We start from the raw sequence: 18,007 nt of genomic DNA on the forward strand, positions 1-18,007 counted from the left end.
TCTAATACCACTAAAACATGTCACACCTTACCCCTTTGTAAGGCATAATATGATTTCGTAGAATACTTAATGAGCTACCGAACTCCACTGACTGATAATTCATTAAGTACACTACAAGGGATTTTAAAACCATTTTCTTACATTTTGGAAGTGGTAAGTGTTTTGGTATGAATTAAAAACATTTAATTGAAGTTTTAAAATTAGTAAAAATTTTTGTCCATTTTATTTTTTCGCAAATTTTATAAAAATTTCGACAGAGTGCCCGTCTGTATTTTGGGAAAACAGTTCTTCAAATACTTAAAAAAAAAAATACTTCCAATAAATTTTTCCACAACTCCCAACCCAGATCAACTCAAGTCAACACAATTCCACAATTCAACCAAAAATTTGTCATCTCAAAATACTTTACAATTTCATTCACATTGCATATAGTACTTAATTTACAAAAAGAAAATCCAAAATAACATTATTACAATTTATTGTACAACTGCTCAACTTTACATTGATACATAGAACACTACAATATTTACATCAAATAATTTTAAGGGTATAAATAAATACCCGTACAAAAAGGATCAGTGAAGTCCACTATCTCAGTAGCAGCTCACTCTGCTATTTTCTCCTTGCCCTTATCTGTGACAGCAAAATAAGCTATCGCTGAGTATAAAAATACTCAGTGGTGCACAATAAAAATTTAAAATACAATACATAAAATATTCATTAATAAAACACAATTTAAATATTGCACAATTACATTTCACAAATTATCAAAACTCATTATAGCACAATTTTGGGTCAAATAATTTAATAAACACAGTGTTGCCAATTCATACACAATTTAAGCCATGACACAAAATTTCCGATCAATGCCACGTTGTACACCACGACAAAGCAATCTACAATCCCACTAATCGAAATCAATGAGGGAGGTGGCTAGCTAGCTAATGAGTATTCATCTAATCTATAACCTCAACTGGTAAACCAGAGAGGGAGAAAAATAATCGATCTCAACCCCATAAATGGGGGAATAATATGGCACTGTCATACTAAGTGTGAATCCGATATTAATTTAAAATAATTTATGTGACACCCCTTACCCGTGTACAGAATATCCGAGTAAGCAATGTCACACGGTGTATCGGCACTCTCTATTTTACCTTAATCAATTTTTGTCATAGTTTTGAATATAGTTTATAAAATATAATTTATTTAAGCCATTTATCGAAATTATTATTTATTTGAGGTTCCAAAAATTTTAAAGAAAATCCGGCAGAGTACCGGCTAAAACTGGAGAAAACCGTCCTTCGGAACCTGTTAAAAACACTTCCAATAATCATTTCTCATCATTCTCAAACTCCAGAGACCATCAAAATCTCAACATTTTTCAATTTCATTTCTCAATCATTCATCTCATATGATAATCATGTACAAATCACAAATAAACATTCACTTTTCCATTCATCAACACAATTTTCATTATTTACATGAAAATCAAAATATATTACATAAGTTTCATTTACACAAAGGAAAATAAAAATCAATTACAAAATACCAAAATGAAACCTAGTGTCCTACCAATGCACTATAGATGGTGAGGTGACACGGACACTATGCAGAGCTACAGGATGGACTCACCCAATCTGCGGTCTACTAGGCTCACGATCAGTATCTCCAGAACCTACGCGTGGCAAAAGCAATGCACTAAGCAATGATGCTTAGTGGTGCAATAATAAAATAAAAGAAAATAGCAGAAAATAAATATGTATTGAATGTATATGTCTTATTTGTTTTGTATTTGTTATATTTATTTATTTCTTTAACTTTTTCCATTTTCATTCATTTAGTTGCCCAAGTAACCTATACTGGACGACTGGACTAGATAAACGGGTAAATTGGCACTGGGTATCAAGTACCTCGGGCCGTCACACCATCGGTCACATATGTATCTCCCGGTGTGCATCAGAACAGCTAACAAGCTATAAATAACAATAGGCACAAGGCTAAGTCCCAACACAATATCAAAATGGCTAAAAGCCATAAAATCATAGAATGGCATATTGCCATATGCAGTACTGCTAACTGAACCCTATTGGCATGCCAAACTATCCAAACCAATCTTGTTAGGTATACTAGGGCATTTGATACTTTAAAATTCTTCAATTTGTGAATTTCAAATTTTGGTGTCACTATTCACTTCATTAGTCAACAAAAATGTTGACTTTTGGATAGAAAATAGGTGTATTGGTTTTAACACTCCCAATGTACCACATTTTGCATTTAAAACTTGTTGGAATTAATCACCAAATCCATTTCTAAGCTTAAATCCAAGAGAGTAGAATTTGCAGTTTTTGAACCCTAATTTTACTGTTCTATTAAGCACTGTTGCATTGGGAATTTGAGGAAATGGTAAACATGAAAGTTGTTCCTTATTTTGTCTAGTTGAATTTCTTTTTTTGAATCACTTCATTTGGAGTTTTGTAGCTCCAGATATGGTCCAAAAACCACAGCTGGCCGGATTGAAAAACTGCAGAATTTACCAAATCTACAGTACAATGAACAGTGACTGTGAGTGCCTTATTGGATAGGTTCTGGTCATAATTTGGGATAGGTTTCTTCATTAAAGTTGTTTGTCTATATCTTATCTTGTTGCTGTAAAAATTTCAGGTCAAATGGACCAGTCTACAGTGAGTTATGGCTAAATGAACAGTTACTGTTCATTTGGTCATTCTGCAGAATTTAATTGCAGGGTATCCAGATTGGGGCCAATTTTTGGTCCACTTGCTTTGGTCTTTTGGACATGGTTTCTTCAGCAAAATTGTGCCATTATAAGTCTAGTTTCATGTCCAATTGGCCAAACACCAATTGGACCTACACAGCCAAAGATATGGTAGTCCAAACAGGCTGGACTCACAGCCTCATTTCTGCTGTCTTTAGGCAGCCTTCCCATTTCAGTTTGCCATGCATTAGCTCACTTCAAATTATGATTAACTTGCCTTAAATGGTCACTAATTGACCATTAGAATGTCCATTAATCATTTCATAAGCCAAGTCCAATTTTTCACTCCCAAAACCCTAATTTCCATTTCAATTCACCCATACACCTAATTAAACACTTTCATTCATTATATATGTGTATATACCCCTCAAACATAATCTCTAATTCATTCTAAGTCCATTAAAACAATCAAACTCATTCCTTCCTTAGGGCTGCCGAAATTCATGTACACATACACATGAGTTTTTGTCCATTTAAATTACAATTTCTTACTAAATTCAAGTCCCTAATCATGAAATTAAAGTGTTTTAGGTATATAGATGCACTAACCTTTAAGTAGAACTTCTTGGACTTGTATTCTCCTTAGAATTTCTACTTCTTATGGCTGCCTAGAGTTACCTTGTGATGTGGGGATGAATTTTTGTGAAGGGATATTAGGATTTTAAGGTTAGATTTTGGGAGTTTTCAAGCTCAATTTGAGCAACAATGGAGGTTTGGGCAAGGCAAGGGTTTCGGCTGGTTGAGAGGATGAAGATGGCTGCTGTGTTTTTTAATTGTTTTGGTCTTCATTTATCTCTTTTATTAGTTAGTTAATTGGTTGTTTAAATGTGATTGGTTATAGCTTTTAAATGACATCACATTATGTCATAAATGAGCCTTTTTTTTATTTTTCTTTTCTTTTCATCACTACTCAATTTCAATTTAATTTTTAGTAATATTTATTCATATTTTATGTCATATTAATTATTTACGTAACTGGACAAGTCGGCCAAAAATCACCTCTGAAGGCGAAATGACCAAAATGCCCTCCGTTTGGCTTAATGGGTCAAAATTGTCTGTACCGATTGAAAAATTTTTCTAAATATTTTCTTGGCATTCTAATGCAATAGGAACCTCAATGGCCCTTCTCTGGAGTCCCAAAAATTATTTTATAATTTTTCCCCCTGGTCTAGGGCTCCTAGTTGCGAGAACCGCAACTTCCCTTTGGGTTACCCATCGCTTGGGCACCGGCTCATTTAACTTAGTTGTATTTTATTTCTAAAATTTTTACTAAATTTTTCTTATTAATATTTAAGTTAATTATGGTTCCTCACTTTAGTTTAAATATTTTTCCGGACGTTCTAACTGTCCGGACCGACACTGGTCACCGGAACAGTAGAATGTACGAAGTTGCTATCGGGAGGGTGTTACAATTTATTCAAATATTGCCTACAAAAATCAAATCAATTTCCAAAGTTACATTTTCATTCACAAAGTGGCAACACAAAAGTTCTTAAACTCATAATACGTACTAAATCAATTTTTCAATGATAAAATGCTTAAATAGGGTTTATTGTGCACAAACCTGACGTGAGTCGCTTCTAAGCCTTGACTCAGTCTCTCAGACCTTTCAAGTCTTTTTCAGCTAAAACACAAAATTTATAGTGTCTCAGTATCTTTAATTCATAACAATTCCAATATGTTTAAACTTATATTCTTGCAAATTTCATATTGAGGTTATTATTCATGGTACTATTCAAGTCAAAATATTGATTTTCTTATACTTAAAAGGTATGGGAACTCCAACTATACTCACATACCACATTTTGGTCACCAATTTTATTGGTTTTGGTTGTTTTCTCAAAACTTAGGTCTTTTAGGCAAAATTGTAAATTTTCAGTTTTGGTGTCTTATGTTGCACTGTTCTATTGGTCATTTTGCTATTAGAATTGGGCTAAGTTTTCTTCATAGAAATTGTTCCTTATTGTCTTAACTTTATTCTCCTTTTTGAATCACTCCATTTGGAGTTTTGTAGCTCAAGTTATAGCTATTTGAATCATAGCTGCCGGATTGGACTTAACCCAGATTATTTGGGCACCAATATGATTCTAGCAGTTTTACGTCACCAAATTTGGGTGGCCAAATGACTTGATTAAGGCATAATTTGGGTTTGTGTTCTTCATGAAAGTTTTAGGTCTATATCTCAGCTTTCTACTGGTAAAATTTCAGGTTATTTAGACTTGCCTAGCCCAAGTTATGGCAAAATGAACAAACACTGTTTATTTGGTCATTTTTGGTACAAGTCAGATTGCCAATTCCGAATTTGGTCAACTTGTTCACTATGCTATGGTCACTTTCTGGGCATGATTCTTGAATGAAAAATGTGCCATTTTGTGTCTATTTTCATTCTCAATTGGCCTCACACTAATTGGGCTTGTAAATTTTCAGTTTTGGTCCCTGAAAGGGACATTGGTCCTACTGCCTATAGGCTACCCACAAACAACCAATCCGAATTCAAGCCTAATTCTAACACTTCTAACATACTTCAACTAGTCACAAATGACCATTTTTCATCTCAAACAATGTTAAACACACCATTTGACCATTTCTCAAAATTTTTGTCTCTAAACCCTAGATGCTATGAACCCTAATTATACAATTCATCATAATTCTATGAATTTTGAGTTCACTTATCATTCTAACCACAATTACCACATTATTTAAGCTCTAATTCATGTTTAGTTTAACTAAACACTATCAAATCCAACACCGTAACAAGCTGGCCGAAATTTAACTTTATCCCCCAACACTTGTTTTCATTTCATTTAAAGTTTATTTTCAAGTTCAATAAATTAGAAATGCAAAAATCAAACTAAAAGTGTTAAGTTTGCTTACTAACCTTACTTTGAATTTTCACCTCTTTAAAACCTCTCCCTTTCTTCTTCTTTTTGTTGTCAAGTTCTCTATCAAAGCTTGAAATCAAAATTTAATGATGGAAGTTTAACTTTCTATGATGGGATTTAGAGTTTTATCAAGCTCAAAATGAGCTTCCATGGAGTTTTGGTGAGGGAGAGGGAGAGAGAGAGATGGACGGCAACCTTGACGAAGAAGACTAAATAAAATTTTTCTTTTATTTTGTTATTTTAAAGATAATTAACTTATTTGACTTGGTCAATATTTGTAGGAAAATTAAATTGGATTTTTTACATCACCCATGATGTCATCCAAGTGATGTAAGCATGATGTAATAAAACTTTTTTCTTTTCTTTTTCCATTTTCCTAAATTTTTCAATAGTTCTTTAATTTAAATCCCTATTCTGAAATTTTCTTTTCTCCAATTTTATTTGACAGTTAGGTCAGGAGTCAGCTCTCAGGGTCAATTGACCAAATTGCCCCTCGCCGGTTCGACCCAGTTTGTAAATAATTCAATATTTCTTCCGGATCCCTAACCTAATTATTTGACTGGCTTAACAATTCTTTTTCGTGATTTTCTCTTTTCCACTGTGTTCGCAATAGTCCTAAGGACTGCAACGTCACATTTTACGGTTCGAAATTTGAGTTTAAATCGATCTCGCAGTCCTTCCCGAGAAGGTCACCCATCGCTGTGGCTCTCGGCTCATTTAACTTCTTATGTTCTATTTTTCTTATTTATACTTAACCAATTGATAATTACTAATTATATGTGTTTAGGGCTTATCTAGTTGTCTTAAGTGTGGTTCTAATCCCCTTAATTATCCGGACCAACACCTGTCACCGAAACAGTGTAATATACCAGGCTATGTAAGTAGGGGTGTTACATTTCCACGGGTCTAGGGTCGCTAACTGTCTTCGCAGTCGCTTCTCATTAGGGTTAACCATCGCCGGAGCTACAGCTCATTTAATCTTAGTGCATTTCATTTCTAAATTTTTTTCTTAATTTTCTTGTCATTATTTAGACTATTTATTACTCATCACTCTAGTTTAAATATAGTTTCAGATATTCTGGCCGTCCGAATAGACATTGATCATCGGAACAGTAGAATGTATGGACTTCTAAAGTGAGGGCGTTACATGGCTCTTCCGTTACAATAGGGTGCCTACCTCTACTTAAAACACTTGAAACTAAACACTAGTTAGCAAAACAAAATACCATACCAACATTCATGTGCATAAAATAAGACTCACATATCAAGGTATAAGAATTTTACACTCTGCATATGACAACCCTAGGTACACCATCCTATGTCTCTAAAGCTTAAGCTCTAATACTAACTTTGTCATGACTCAAACTTGTGAGCCAAACCAATAATAGGACTTAAATTGGAATAAAGCCTGAACGTTCATAGTAAGCCTAACAAAACCAAACTCAAAACTATAATATTTAAATATATAGAGAAATGAATTATTTTTTTAATGAAAAAATAATAATATATTATTGTGTTAAGGGGTTACAGGGATTTGGGGTAGAGGGACCTTCTCGCTGTCCTTACTCCACATAATATTGAGGTCAAAGAAAATTGATCGGGTGTGAGACAAATCAAATCGAGTTTGAAAACAATTGTCATCCTACTTCGATTTCATATTATGTTAACCGTTTGGAAGGAATTTCATTGAAATGCTCTGTAAGCCCAAAACAAATTTGCACAAACTAGGAAGTAAATCACATGAGGTTGGTCTTTACAATTTGCTCATAATGAGAGGAACTTATAAATCCTAATAACACTAATTGAGATGGTCGGAGGAGAAACATCCAACAAAAAAAGTAGAGAAGGCTGAAGGAAAAGGAAAAGATCAAAAAAGAGAAAGAAAAAAGGCAAAAAAAGTGAGAGGTTTCTAGGTCCTTCGAAAATATTATTAGTCTCTCTTTCTCTTTTTAATTGTAATGACTTTGTTTGAATCTTGGTTTAAGGGTCACCATTAACTCACTTAAAACTCAAACTCCTTTTACTCAATAATGGCATGTTGCTTCAGCACTCTAAAAATATTCATAAAATTTTGGAAGGTTTGAAATAATATTTTAAACTTAAAAGTCATTTTAAATGTATCATATGGTTTTTAAGTAAATTAAAATAAAATCTTGAAATAAAATGTAATAAAAATTTGAAACTGAAAAATTAAATTTAAAAAATTTCTAAATGCATTGTTAAAATTTCAATATCTCCAAATATATAATAAAATGTAAAAATTTGATAAATTATAAAAATCTTAAAGATTAGGTTACAAGAGTGACAAAAAAAAAAAAGAGATAGCAAAGAGAGAGAGAGAGAGGGAGAGAGAGAGAGAGAGAGAGAGTAAAGGTGAGCATTGAATGGTTATAAAATAAAAATTAAACTAATCTAGTTTGATTTTTTAAGTTAATTGTTTCGATTCGATTTTTAAACTGAAAAATCAATAAAAAATCAAACTGACTAAAATGGGCCTTCAATTAAAGGCTCTCCAGATGAACTCATGTTATCAGACTTAGTAATCACTCTACCCCTGCAGCTTAGGCCCAATCCAATATTTAGAAGAAACTTAATTGATACCCTAAATTTGAAAACCTGAAACTAATTTATTCTTCCTATCTTTCCAATGCCTATTCTTGTTGTGTCGCATGCCCTTTGACACCTAACCTAACCCAACCTATCCCTCAATTTTTCTTCTTTTTCTTCTTCACAATGGTTGGGATAATCTTCAACACTCAATGTAACACCTCTATTTGTATAGCCTGGTATATTTCACTGTTCCGGTGACTGGTGTCGGTCCGGACAATTAATGGGATTAGGGCCACACTTAAGACAACTTGAGAAGCCATAAACAAAAATAATTAGTAATATTTAATTAGTTAACTATAAATAAGAAAAACAGAACATAAGAGGTTAAACGAGCCGAGAGTCACAAATGATGAGTGACCTTTCTGAACGATCATGAAGTCGTTTTAAACTCAAATTTCGAACAATAAAAAGTGACGCCGCAGTCCTTAGGACCCTTATGAACATAGTGGAAAAGAGAAAACTGTTAAGCCAGTCAAATAATTAGGTCAGAGAGCCGGAAGAAATATGGAATTATTTACAAACCGGGATGAACCGGCGAGGGGCAATTTGATCAATTGACCCGAGAGTCGACTCGACCTAATCACAAATAAAATCGGAGAAAAGAAAATTTCGGAATCGAGAATTAAATTAAAGAATTAATAGAAAAAAATAAATAGGAAAAAGAAAGAAAGAAAGAAGATGGAAAAGTCAAAGGTGATGACATCATGCATGATGTCATAAAGGATTAATTAATTTATTTTATCAATTTGGGATTTTTGGTCTTCAAAAAGGGGATAAGATTAAAGAAAATAAAACAAAAAAAAAATTAGAATTATCTTCTTCCTTTCCCTTGGTTGCCGCCCCACTTCCTCCATGAATCTCCATAGAATTTTCTTCCTTTAAGCTTACACTTAAGCTTAATTCTCTTCACTTAACCTTCATAACTCCCTTAAATACCTCACTAGAAGTTGTAATCTCAACTTAGGAAGAAGAGTATAAGAAGAAAGAAGGGCTAAAGCTAGAGATTTGAAGCTTTAAGTTAAGGTTAGTATGTTAACTCCTTATTTTTCTATTTAAATGCATAATTAGTGTTTGAAATGAGCTCAGAACTTGATTAAATGAAACAAATATGGGGGAAGGACCCATGCTGAAATTTCGGCCTGGTTGAAGGGAGTATGAATTGCATGAATTTAATGGGTTTGAATGAGTTAGAAACCTTCCTTAGTTGAATGATTAGCATTAAAACCATTAAGTGTGATTGATTGCAACAAAGTAGTGAGATTAGGGTTTGAATGTTAGGGTTTGTGAACCAAATTTTCGAGAAATGCATAAATGATATCTTTGACCAATTGTGGACTGAAAAATGGTCAATAATGACCAAAGGAAATGTGTGGGAATTATTAGAATGGGAGTCAAATTCGTAGGTCAAATGGTCATGTGCTGGCAACATGACCAAACCTACTTTGAAGGAGCAAAACGGGAATTTTACAAGCCCAATTGATATGCCACCAATTAGGGATGAAAATAGACATAAAAGGGCACAATTTTCATTAAGGAACCATGCCCAAAAACTGACTAAAACTTGGTGAACCAATTGACCAAAGTGAAATGAGAGCAGTCACATCGCACTAAATCGACCAAATGAACAGTAATTGTTCATTTGGTCATAATTCGAACTAGACAGGTCAAATTGACCTGAAATTTTACCAGCAATTAGATAAAATATAGATCTAAAGCTTTCATGAAAATGACCAAAATTTGGCAATTTTGCCAAAATGACCTAAGCTTTGAGAAAATGACCAAAACCAACAAGTTTAATAACCAAAATGTGGTATGTGGGTGAAGTTGGAGTTCCCATACCTATTAAGCCTTAAAAAGTCAACAATTTGACTTGAATAGTGTAGTGAATAGTAGCCCGAAACATAAAAACTTCGAGAACGTCGAATTTAACGCAATAGAACTAGTTAAAATGAAGTGAAATTTATTTTTGGATTTATGCTAAGTTATGGTACTGAAACACTGTGAAATTGTGTGTTTCAGCTGAAAAAGACTTGGAAGCCCTGAAAGACTGAGTCAAGGCCTAGAGGCGACTCCAGTCAGGTTTGTGCACAATAAATTTATGTAATTGTTTTCCAATTAAAAATTTGAATTGCTATACTTTATGAAGTCATGTTATTTATTTACGAATTGTGTTGCCACTTTGTGACTACAAAAATGACTTTAAAAATTGTTTGGGATCTCTTATAAATTATTGAAAATAATTATTTTAAATTGATTTTGGATTCACACTTAGCATGACAATATCACATTTCCTCCTCCATTTATGGGGTTGAGATCGTTTATTTTCCTCCCTCTCTGGCTTGCCAGTTGAGGTTGTAGATCGAATGAGTACTCATTAGCTAGCTAGCCACCTCCCTCATTTATTTCGCTTAATGGGGTTGAGATTGCTTTGTCGTGGTGTACAACACGGCATTGATCGAAAATTTTGTGTCATTGCTTAAGTTGTGTATGACTTTGGCAACACTGTGTTTATGAAATTGTTTGACTAAACTGTGTTTAATAGATTATTTGACAAAATAATGTTATTATGAACATTAATATTTGTGAAATGTGATTGAGAAACATTTAAATTGTGTTTGGCAATGAATGATTTATTTATTGCATTTTAAATTTTTATTGTGCACCACTGAGTATTTTTATACTCAGCGATAGCTTATTTTGCTGTCGCAGATAAGAGCAAGTAGAAAGCAGCAGAGTGAGCTGCTGTTAAATCGAGGACTGCTCTGATCATTTTGTATGGGTATTATTTTATACCCTTGTAGATAATCTTGATGTAAATATAGAAATATTATTTGTATCAATGTAAGTTGAGTAGTTATAAATAAATTGTAATGATATTATTTTGGACTTTCTTCTGTAAATTTAATATTTGTACATATGAAATTCCTACTTTATGCTTTGTGAATGGAATTATTAACTATTATGAGTTGATAAATTTGATTTGGATTGTGGAACTGTTTTGAAATGAATTGATTGGAGTTGAATTGTGATTTATTGGAGATTGGAAATTGTGAAACATATTTGGGAGTGTTTTTCTCAGGTATTTGAAGAACGATTTTCTCTAAAAACAAACAGAACTCTGTCAAAATTTTTATAAAATTTGCGGCAAAATTTAAATGGACAAAAATTTTTACTAGTCTTTAAGCTTTGAATAAATGGTTTTAATTCTCACTAAAATGCTCACCACTTCCAAAATGTAAGAAAATCGTTTTAAAATCCCTTATAGGGTACTTAATGAGTTATCGGTAGGTGAAGTTCGGTAGTTCATTAAGTATTCTACGGGATCATATTATGCCTTACGGAGGAGTAAGATATGACACTCAATTGAAAAGCACTTAGCCCTACCCTGAAACTTAGTCTACAACGTAAAGGTTCAAAGCCCAAACCAACAAAAGTCTTCTACCTGAAAAGGAGGATATGACAGCTAATACCAGATAATGCTGCACACCAACTCACCAAGGTCTTCTCCATATCGACTGCCATGCAAGTAAGGAGAGGCCATCTTCAGATGGAATTGAAATTCATAAATTAACTTGTTATATTTTCTAAGATTAAAATATAAATTTGATCAAATTTAAGGTTTTTTTTTTCTTTAAAAATGTAAATTTGATCAAATTTAAGGTTTTTTTTTCTTTAAATTACATTTTATATATTTTATAATTAAAATTAAAAAAATTTATTATTTAATCTCTATATTTTAATAAAACTAACTATTTATTTATTTATTTAAAAAAATATTATTTAATCCTTTTATTTTTTAACTTATAAATTATTTATTCTTTCCTGTTATTTTAAAGTAAAATTTTTCTTATTTATTTAGTTTTATAATTTAAGTAATACAATTATTTAATTCTTATAATTTTAAATTTGTCAACTATCTTATCTTACTTAACTAACTTAACTAACATAAAATTAATAAAAAGAAAAATACTAATAAAAATGAAATAATTAATTTTATTAAAATATAAAAATTAAATAATAACCCTTATAATTAATTTATTGTTTGTAATTGACTGGCTCCCATGTTTTGCATGGGTAGGGAAATTTATTGAAAAAGCTGCTTGCTTTGATCAATTATTTATTATTGAGTTTTTACAGTTAAATTGTTTTTTTTTAATAAAATATTATTTTAAATATTATTAAAAAAAATAATTTAAAATAATTTTATTATTTTTATAATTAAAATTTATTAAATTTAATTTTAAATAATTTTTTAATATTTTTAATTAATATATTTAAAAATATAATTTTTTAATAAAATTTTAATAGGAATACTAAACAAGCCTACATCATTGATCTTACTAAGCCAAAAAGCGAAATACAGTTTTGTCTCTTACCTCGGTCGGCCTATGCTGAGAAGAGAAAGGACATGCATACTGGCAAACATCCATAAACGAATCTCTATCCCACAACACTAGAAAAACTTGTCTCAGAACAGAGAAAAGGGTAAACTTTCAGATTTTTTTTTTTTTTTAAATTTGGATTGGTCTTTTTTTTTTTTTTTTTCCTTTCCAAGGATTGGTCCTCTCTCACTCTAATAAATTGCCCTTTTCTAATTATTTTTTTAATCTCTCGAGTGTCCCTGTCCTTCTCTACTTTCCCTAGAATAATTATAGCTAACAAGGTATGTATTTGATATCACTGGGTCTGAATTACTGTGCTAGCAAGAAAACTAGAGAGAGAGAGAGAAGGAGAAAGAGGAGAGAGAGATCCATTCTCTGTCCTTCTCATATCACCTTCCATGGTTGTCCCATCTCAGCCTCCATTCCTCTGCTTTCTCTTCTTCCTCTTTTCTTGTTGAAATAATTAAAAAAAATCCAATAAATGCTACCCAGATAGTAACACCAATTTTTAAATTATTTGCTATGCAATTATTATCCTATTCTTCATTTTTATTATATAAACATGACAACATTTTCCCTAATTTTGCAGCTTTTTATTGTTTGTTGCTTTTGTTGTTCTTGCAAGAGCAAGACATCCATCATCTTCAATCCTTCTATTAAAAAGTCCTTTTTAATAGAGAGAAGAAGAAAAAAGTGAAAACAACAAATATCCAACCCGTCATTATTGCTTTGCAGCTTCAAGGATGCTTCAAACCATCTGCATTCTCTTAATTTGCCTCTCTACTTCTTCCCTTCTCTTTATTAGAGCTACTTCCTTCAATCTCTCCCTTCCCCACCAACACCCTGATCCTGAAGCTGTTGCACATGATGTTCAAAGGTGAGCCTCTGTAACTACGCTATTAAATCTCGCCAAATCCACTTCTGGGTTTACTTCATTTTGTGTTTTCGCGGTTTGAGTTTATGCAGTTTTGCTACATCCTAGATTTTTCTTCATCGCAAGTGCAGATTCTAACTTGTATTTTCCCCATTTTAACTTGGTGGTCCATTGCATTTTCATGCAATTTGATCTAGATCGATTTTCTCCTATTTATTGCATTTTCTCGGCAACCAAACTGCAACCAAATAAAGATTTGCCACACCGTCCTACATTTTCATAGAAAGTTATTTTCGTTTCTAGTTATTTCAGTCATTTTTCTTGCGTCCCCTACATTTTCCCATCGACCAAGCATTTGCTCTGTTTTCTCTGTTTTCTCTGTTTTGCTTTTATATTCCAACATTGATTTTACATTTTCTTTTAAACCAAACAGGGTATGATCTTATCTCTATTTTGGGTATTTTCTTTTCCATTTTTAAAAACCTTGCAGGAGAGTCGATGCATCTATATCAATACGGCAACTTTTGCCGACCCAAGAAAAGGACAAATGCCAAACTGGAAACCCAATCGACGACTGCTGGCGTTGCGATGCCAATTGGGCCAACAACCGCCAACGCTTAGCCGACTGCGTCATAGGCTTCGGCCAGGGTGCATTAGGCGGCAGAGGAGGCCAGATCTACATAGTCACCGACTCCTCGGACCGTGACCCCACCAACCCAACTCCGGGAACCCTCCGTTACGGCGTCATCCAAGACGAACCCCTCTGGATTATCTTCTTCACTAGCATGACCATCAAGCTCAAACACGAACTCATATTCAATAGCTACAAAACCATCGACGGCCGTGGAGCTAACGTCCACATTACTGGCAATGGGTGCATAACACTCCAGTACGTGTCCCACATTATTATCCACAACATCCACGTCCACAATTGCAAGCCCTCGGGCAACACTAACATAGCATCATCACCAACGCACGTTGGATATAGAGGAAGATCGGACGGTGATGGAATCTCCATCTTTGGGTCCCAGAAAATATGGATTGATCACTGCACTCTATCGTATTGTACAGATGGTTTGATTGATGCTATAATGGGGTCCACTGGAATCACAATATCAAACAACTATTTTTCTCATCATGATGAGGTGATGCTGTTAGGGCACGATGATAAATACGTTTTGGACTCCGGAATGCAGGTGACTATAGCTTTTAACCGATTCGGTGAGGCGCTGGTGCAGCGTATGCCTCGGTGTAGACGCGGGTATATACACGTGGTAAACAATGATTTCACGTACTGGGAGATGTATGCAATCGGCGGTAGCGGTAACCCTACCATTAATAGTCAGGGTAATCGGTACATTGCACCGGCTGATCCTAATGCCAAAGAGGTGAGTCTCTGATTCTTATTAATTTATTTGTTTATTTATTTTTTAATTTAAAGCTTATTTTTCTCATAAGAAATAATTGATGATTAGTTAATGATATTTATGGGAACTTTTGTGGCTTAATTGAAATGGATGTTTGCTCCGTTGGGTTATGTTACATGACTTGCAACGGTGGCGCGTGGCCAAGACGCGCCGCAGTTCTTGATCCGTTAAGATTGGAGGGAACAACGAGAGAGTGATGTCGGTGGCTGCCAGCCAATTAATAATAGTGAACTAATCCAATCGAGTTGGTTTATGAACTTGGGTTGCGACTTGCAATGTTGGTTCAAACTCTAATTATGATCGAAAATTGGCAGGTGACAAAGCGCGTGGACACGGAGGAAGGCGAGTGGACAGATTGGAATTGGAGAACAGATGGGGACATAATGGTAAATGGAGCATTCTTTGTCCCATCAGGGGCTGGGTTGAGCGCCCAGTATGCAAAAGCGTCTAGCGTGGAGCCCAAATCTGCTGGGTTAATCAACCAACTCACCATGAACGCTGGTGTCTTTGGTGATCCCAGGTATGACCCCACTTCATTCCCACATCTTTTTTTACTAATTTTTGCACTTGAAGGTGAAAACATCTTCTTCCAGATGACAAAAGTATCCTAGAATTAGCTTTTTGGAACAAGAAAAAGGGCAGTGGAAATAGTAATTTTTCTTGACTTAAGTAAACAACCAGCAAGACGACGTCATAGCAGTATGCAACTGTCTTCCACTTTTTCTATGGGTGCACGTGATCATGCGTGTGCGTTGGGAATCTAGCTAAGGACTAAACAGCTTTATATCAGTTCATTTGTCTGAGTCTCGGCTTTTCTTTAATTTTTTGACCGTTGGAGGGTGCATGTAGGTAGTGTCGTGTGGTTTGAAACCTGTGGCTGTGGACCACTCCAAGACTATGCACTTTTGGCATTGGAAATTGCTCTTAAATTGTAGCACTCTTGACTTGGTTAACAGCTAATTGGGTTATCAACAATCATAATTTTTTTGGTCTGGAAGAGTTTGAATCATAATTGTAACATAATTTGAAAATTTGCCCAAATAACTCCTTTTGGACCTTTTGGTCAAAGTGATGTGTGCTGCCTGTTGCATTTGCAGTGGAATGGGCGAGTGGGGATTCTTGTGTCCATGTCAAAAGGGCCATATCGTCATAGAGAAAAACATGCATGTGGGTTAACAGAATAGCAGAGAAAAATAAAGTGTTGGTTGCAAAAGGGTAGGCTTTTTTTTTCAGTACAATTGTAGCTGTAGGAGACCCACATAGGTCATGCAGTTGGTGATTAACGTTAAGGTGTTTGTCTGGGAAGGCGACTCTGTTATATTCCTCTTAGCTGCTTTCCAGCCAATATATGAACTTTTTTTATATAAAATTGAAGGGTCCCACTTCTGATTTGATATTAACTGGGACACGGGCAACTAGCCAATGTCAGAGTTTTGGGAAAGGAGCCTTTTTCTCCTCCTTGTGGGTCTATTGGTATTCGGCTGGATTTTTTTATTGACTTTTGATCACCTAGATTCATAAATTATCTAGTTGGTCTAGTTGGATATCGGGAGTTGCAATAATGCACTCTGGTTTCTCTGCAATTGCCACTTGTTAGATTCTCATTACATGATTCTATAACTTGGTGATTGTGTTCGGAGCTTGTTTTGTATATTCTCAAATCTACACGTATATTTGTCAAAACTCATCTTTTGATTTGTTTTAGAGAAGGAAAAAAAATCAGAAAATGGAAGGAAAGGGAAAGAAATGTGTCAAACTTTTTACTTATTTTTCTAGGCATTTTCTAAAATTTTCAGTTACCATGTTCATACCTGGAGTTATTTAACCATTCCATTTCCCAGCATCCATGTCCTTTTCTTTCTTCATTTTCTTTAGGGTAAATTATTATTAATTTTTTATTTTTGAGTTGTGTCAAAATTAACACGACATTCTTTTTAGTTTGATGGAGTCGAAATAATAGTAGCTGTTCCTATTTGTGCATAAAAAGCAAGAACAATGATCAAGAGTCCAGAAGAAAAGCTTTCTTTTAAGCTAGTAAGCATTTGAGGAATGTGATATGGAATACAAGTCATTATAATCATCATTATCATTATTATTGTTATTATTATTATTATAATGTATATTCAGTAATGAGGGTTTCTGAATTATTGTACAGGGACAATAATGGGGGCATGTCAAATTCAGGCAACGGCTACGGGACCAGCACCAGCACGGGTAGTGCTGGGTCCGGCGGTGATGGAGACTACTTCGGAATGATATTCGGTAGCGGCGCTCCACCACCCACTTCTACTAGCACAATCTTTTTGTCTCTTGTAATTATTTTAATATTGTACACTTGTATGGTAGCCAACCATGGTGCCATATTATCATTTCCATTATCATGATTATTATAATGATTATAGTAGTTGATATTGAAAGGGAAAGCATCCGTCAAGATGGCCTGGAAAAAGAAGGCAAGTTGATTTGGTCCCATTGCTTAGCCAATATTGCAATTGTATAGCATGAATTTTTTTTTTTAGTCCATTTTGTACTGGGCTTTTAGTGGGCTTTTCAGATTTTAAATAATTTTCAAGCTCACAATAAGTAAAGTGATTTTTTTAAATGTAAGATTCGTATTCTTTTTCAAGTTGAGTACTGTAGAATATTCGATGAATTTTTAAAGAAATTTTAACGAAATTAAGAGAAAATGAAACAAATCGACTAAGTTGACCAAGATCAAATAAGCGCCAAGCAATCATGCAAGTGAAGTGTCATGTGGGTTGTCATGCTCCTTGGATCAACGCTAACCCACTGGCCTGGTTGATAAATCCCTTACCGACTCGCTGAGAACTCGAAAATTCTGGTCACAAGAATCGATTTGGGGCCTATAAATTCCCCCTTGCATCCTTTCAGTTGAGACTCGAAACTTTTTTATTTTTCAATTAAATCCCTAGTACAAGTAAGCAGAATTTAATTTAAATCGAATAAATTGATGGAGCAGAATTTTATTAAAATTGATTTAATAGATTCTATTTTGTTTTGAGTATAAAAAATTTAGTTAAATAGAACTGAATTAA

The 18,007-nt window shown here is 33.9% G+C and overlaps 1 protein-coding gene across 3 annotated transcripts; it reads left to right on the top strand.

The window, feature by feature from the left end:
• The first annotated feature begins 12,648 nt into the window (after positions 1 to 12,648).
• Positions 12,649 to 17,558, top strand: LOC110657067 (probable pectate lyase 13). 3 transcript variants are annotated; one of them, XM_058151593.1, is made up of 5 exons: positions 12,649 to 12,753; positions 13,240 to 13,527; positions 14,015 to 14,912; positions 15,266 to 15,471; positions 17,107 to 17,558. In XM_058151593.1, the coding sequence occupies exons 2-5, from the start codon at positions 13,394 to 13,396 to the stop codon at positions 17,333 to 17,335; spliced, it is 1,467 nt and encodes a 488-aa protein (XP_058007576.1). In that variant the 5' UTR covers positions 12,649 to 12,753; positions 13,240 to 13,393; the 3' UTR covers positions 17,336 to 17,558. The 3 variants fall into 3 exon arrangements, with proteins under 3 accessions (XP_058007576.1, XP_021669822.2, XP_021669823.2); XM_021814130.2 differs by lacking the exon at positions 12,649 to 12,753 and adding an exon at positions 12,820 to 12,931; XM_021814131.2 differs by lacking the exon at positions 12,649 to 12,753 and adding an exon at positions 12,964 to 13,051.
• Positions 17,559 to 18,007: the final 449 nt, after the last annotated feature.

The sequence above is a fragment of the Hevea brasiliensis genome, chromosome 8, assembly GCF_030052815.1.
Source record: "Hevea brasiliensis isolate MT/VB/25A 57/8 chromosome 8, ASM3005281v1, whole genome shotgun sequence".
Taxonomy (NCBI): Eukaryota; Viridiplantae; Streptophyta; class Magnoliopsida; order Malpighiales; family Euphorbiaceae; genus Hevea; species Hevea brasiliensis.

What these genes read in the sequence shown, in the direction of transcription:
- LOC110657067 (XM_058151593.1), top strand. Translation starts at nt 13,394, where the DNA reads ATGCTTCAAACCATCTGCATTCTCTTAATTTGCCTCTCTACTTCTTCC. An exon ending in GTTGCACATGATGTTCAAAG is followed by an intron (nt 13,528 to 14,014) that starts GTGAGCCTCTGT and finishes AAAACCTTGCAG; the next exon opens with GAGAGTCGATGCATCTATAT. An exon ending in GGTGTCTTTGGTGATCCCAG is followed by an intron (nt 15,472 to 17,106) that starts GTATGACCCCAC and finishes ATTATTGTACAG; the next exon opens with GGACAATAATGGGGGCATGT.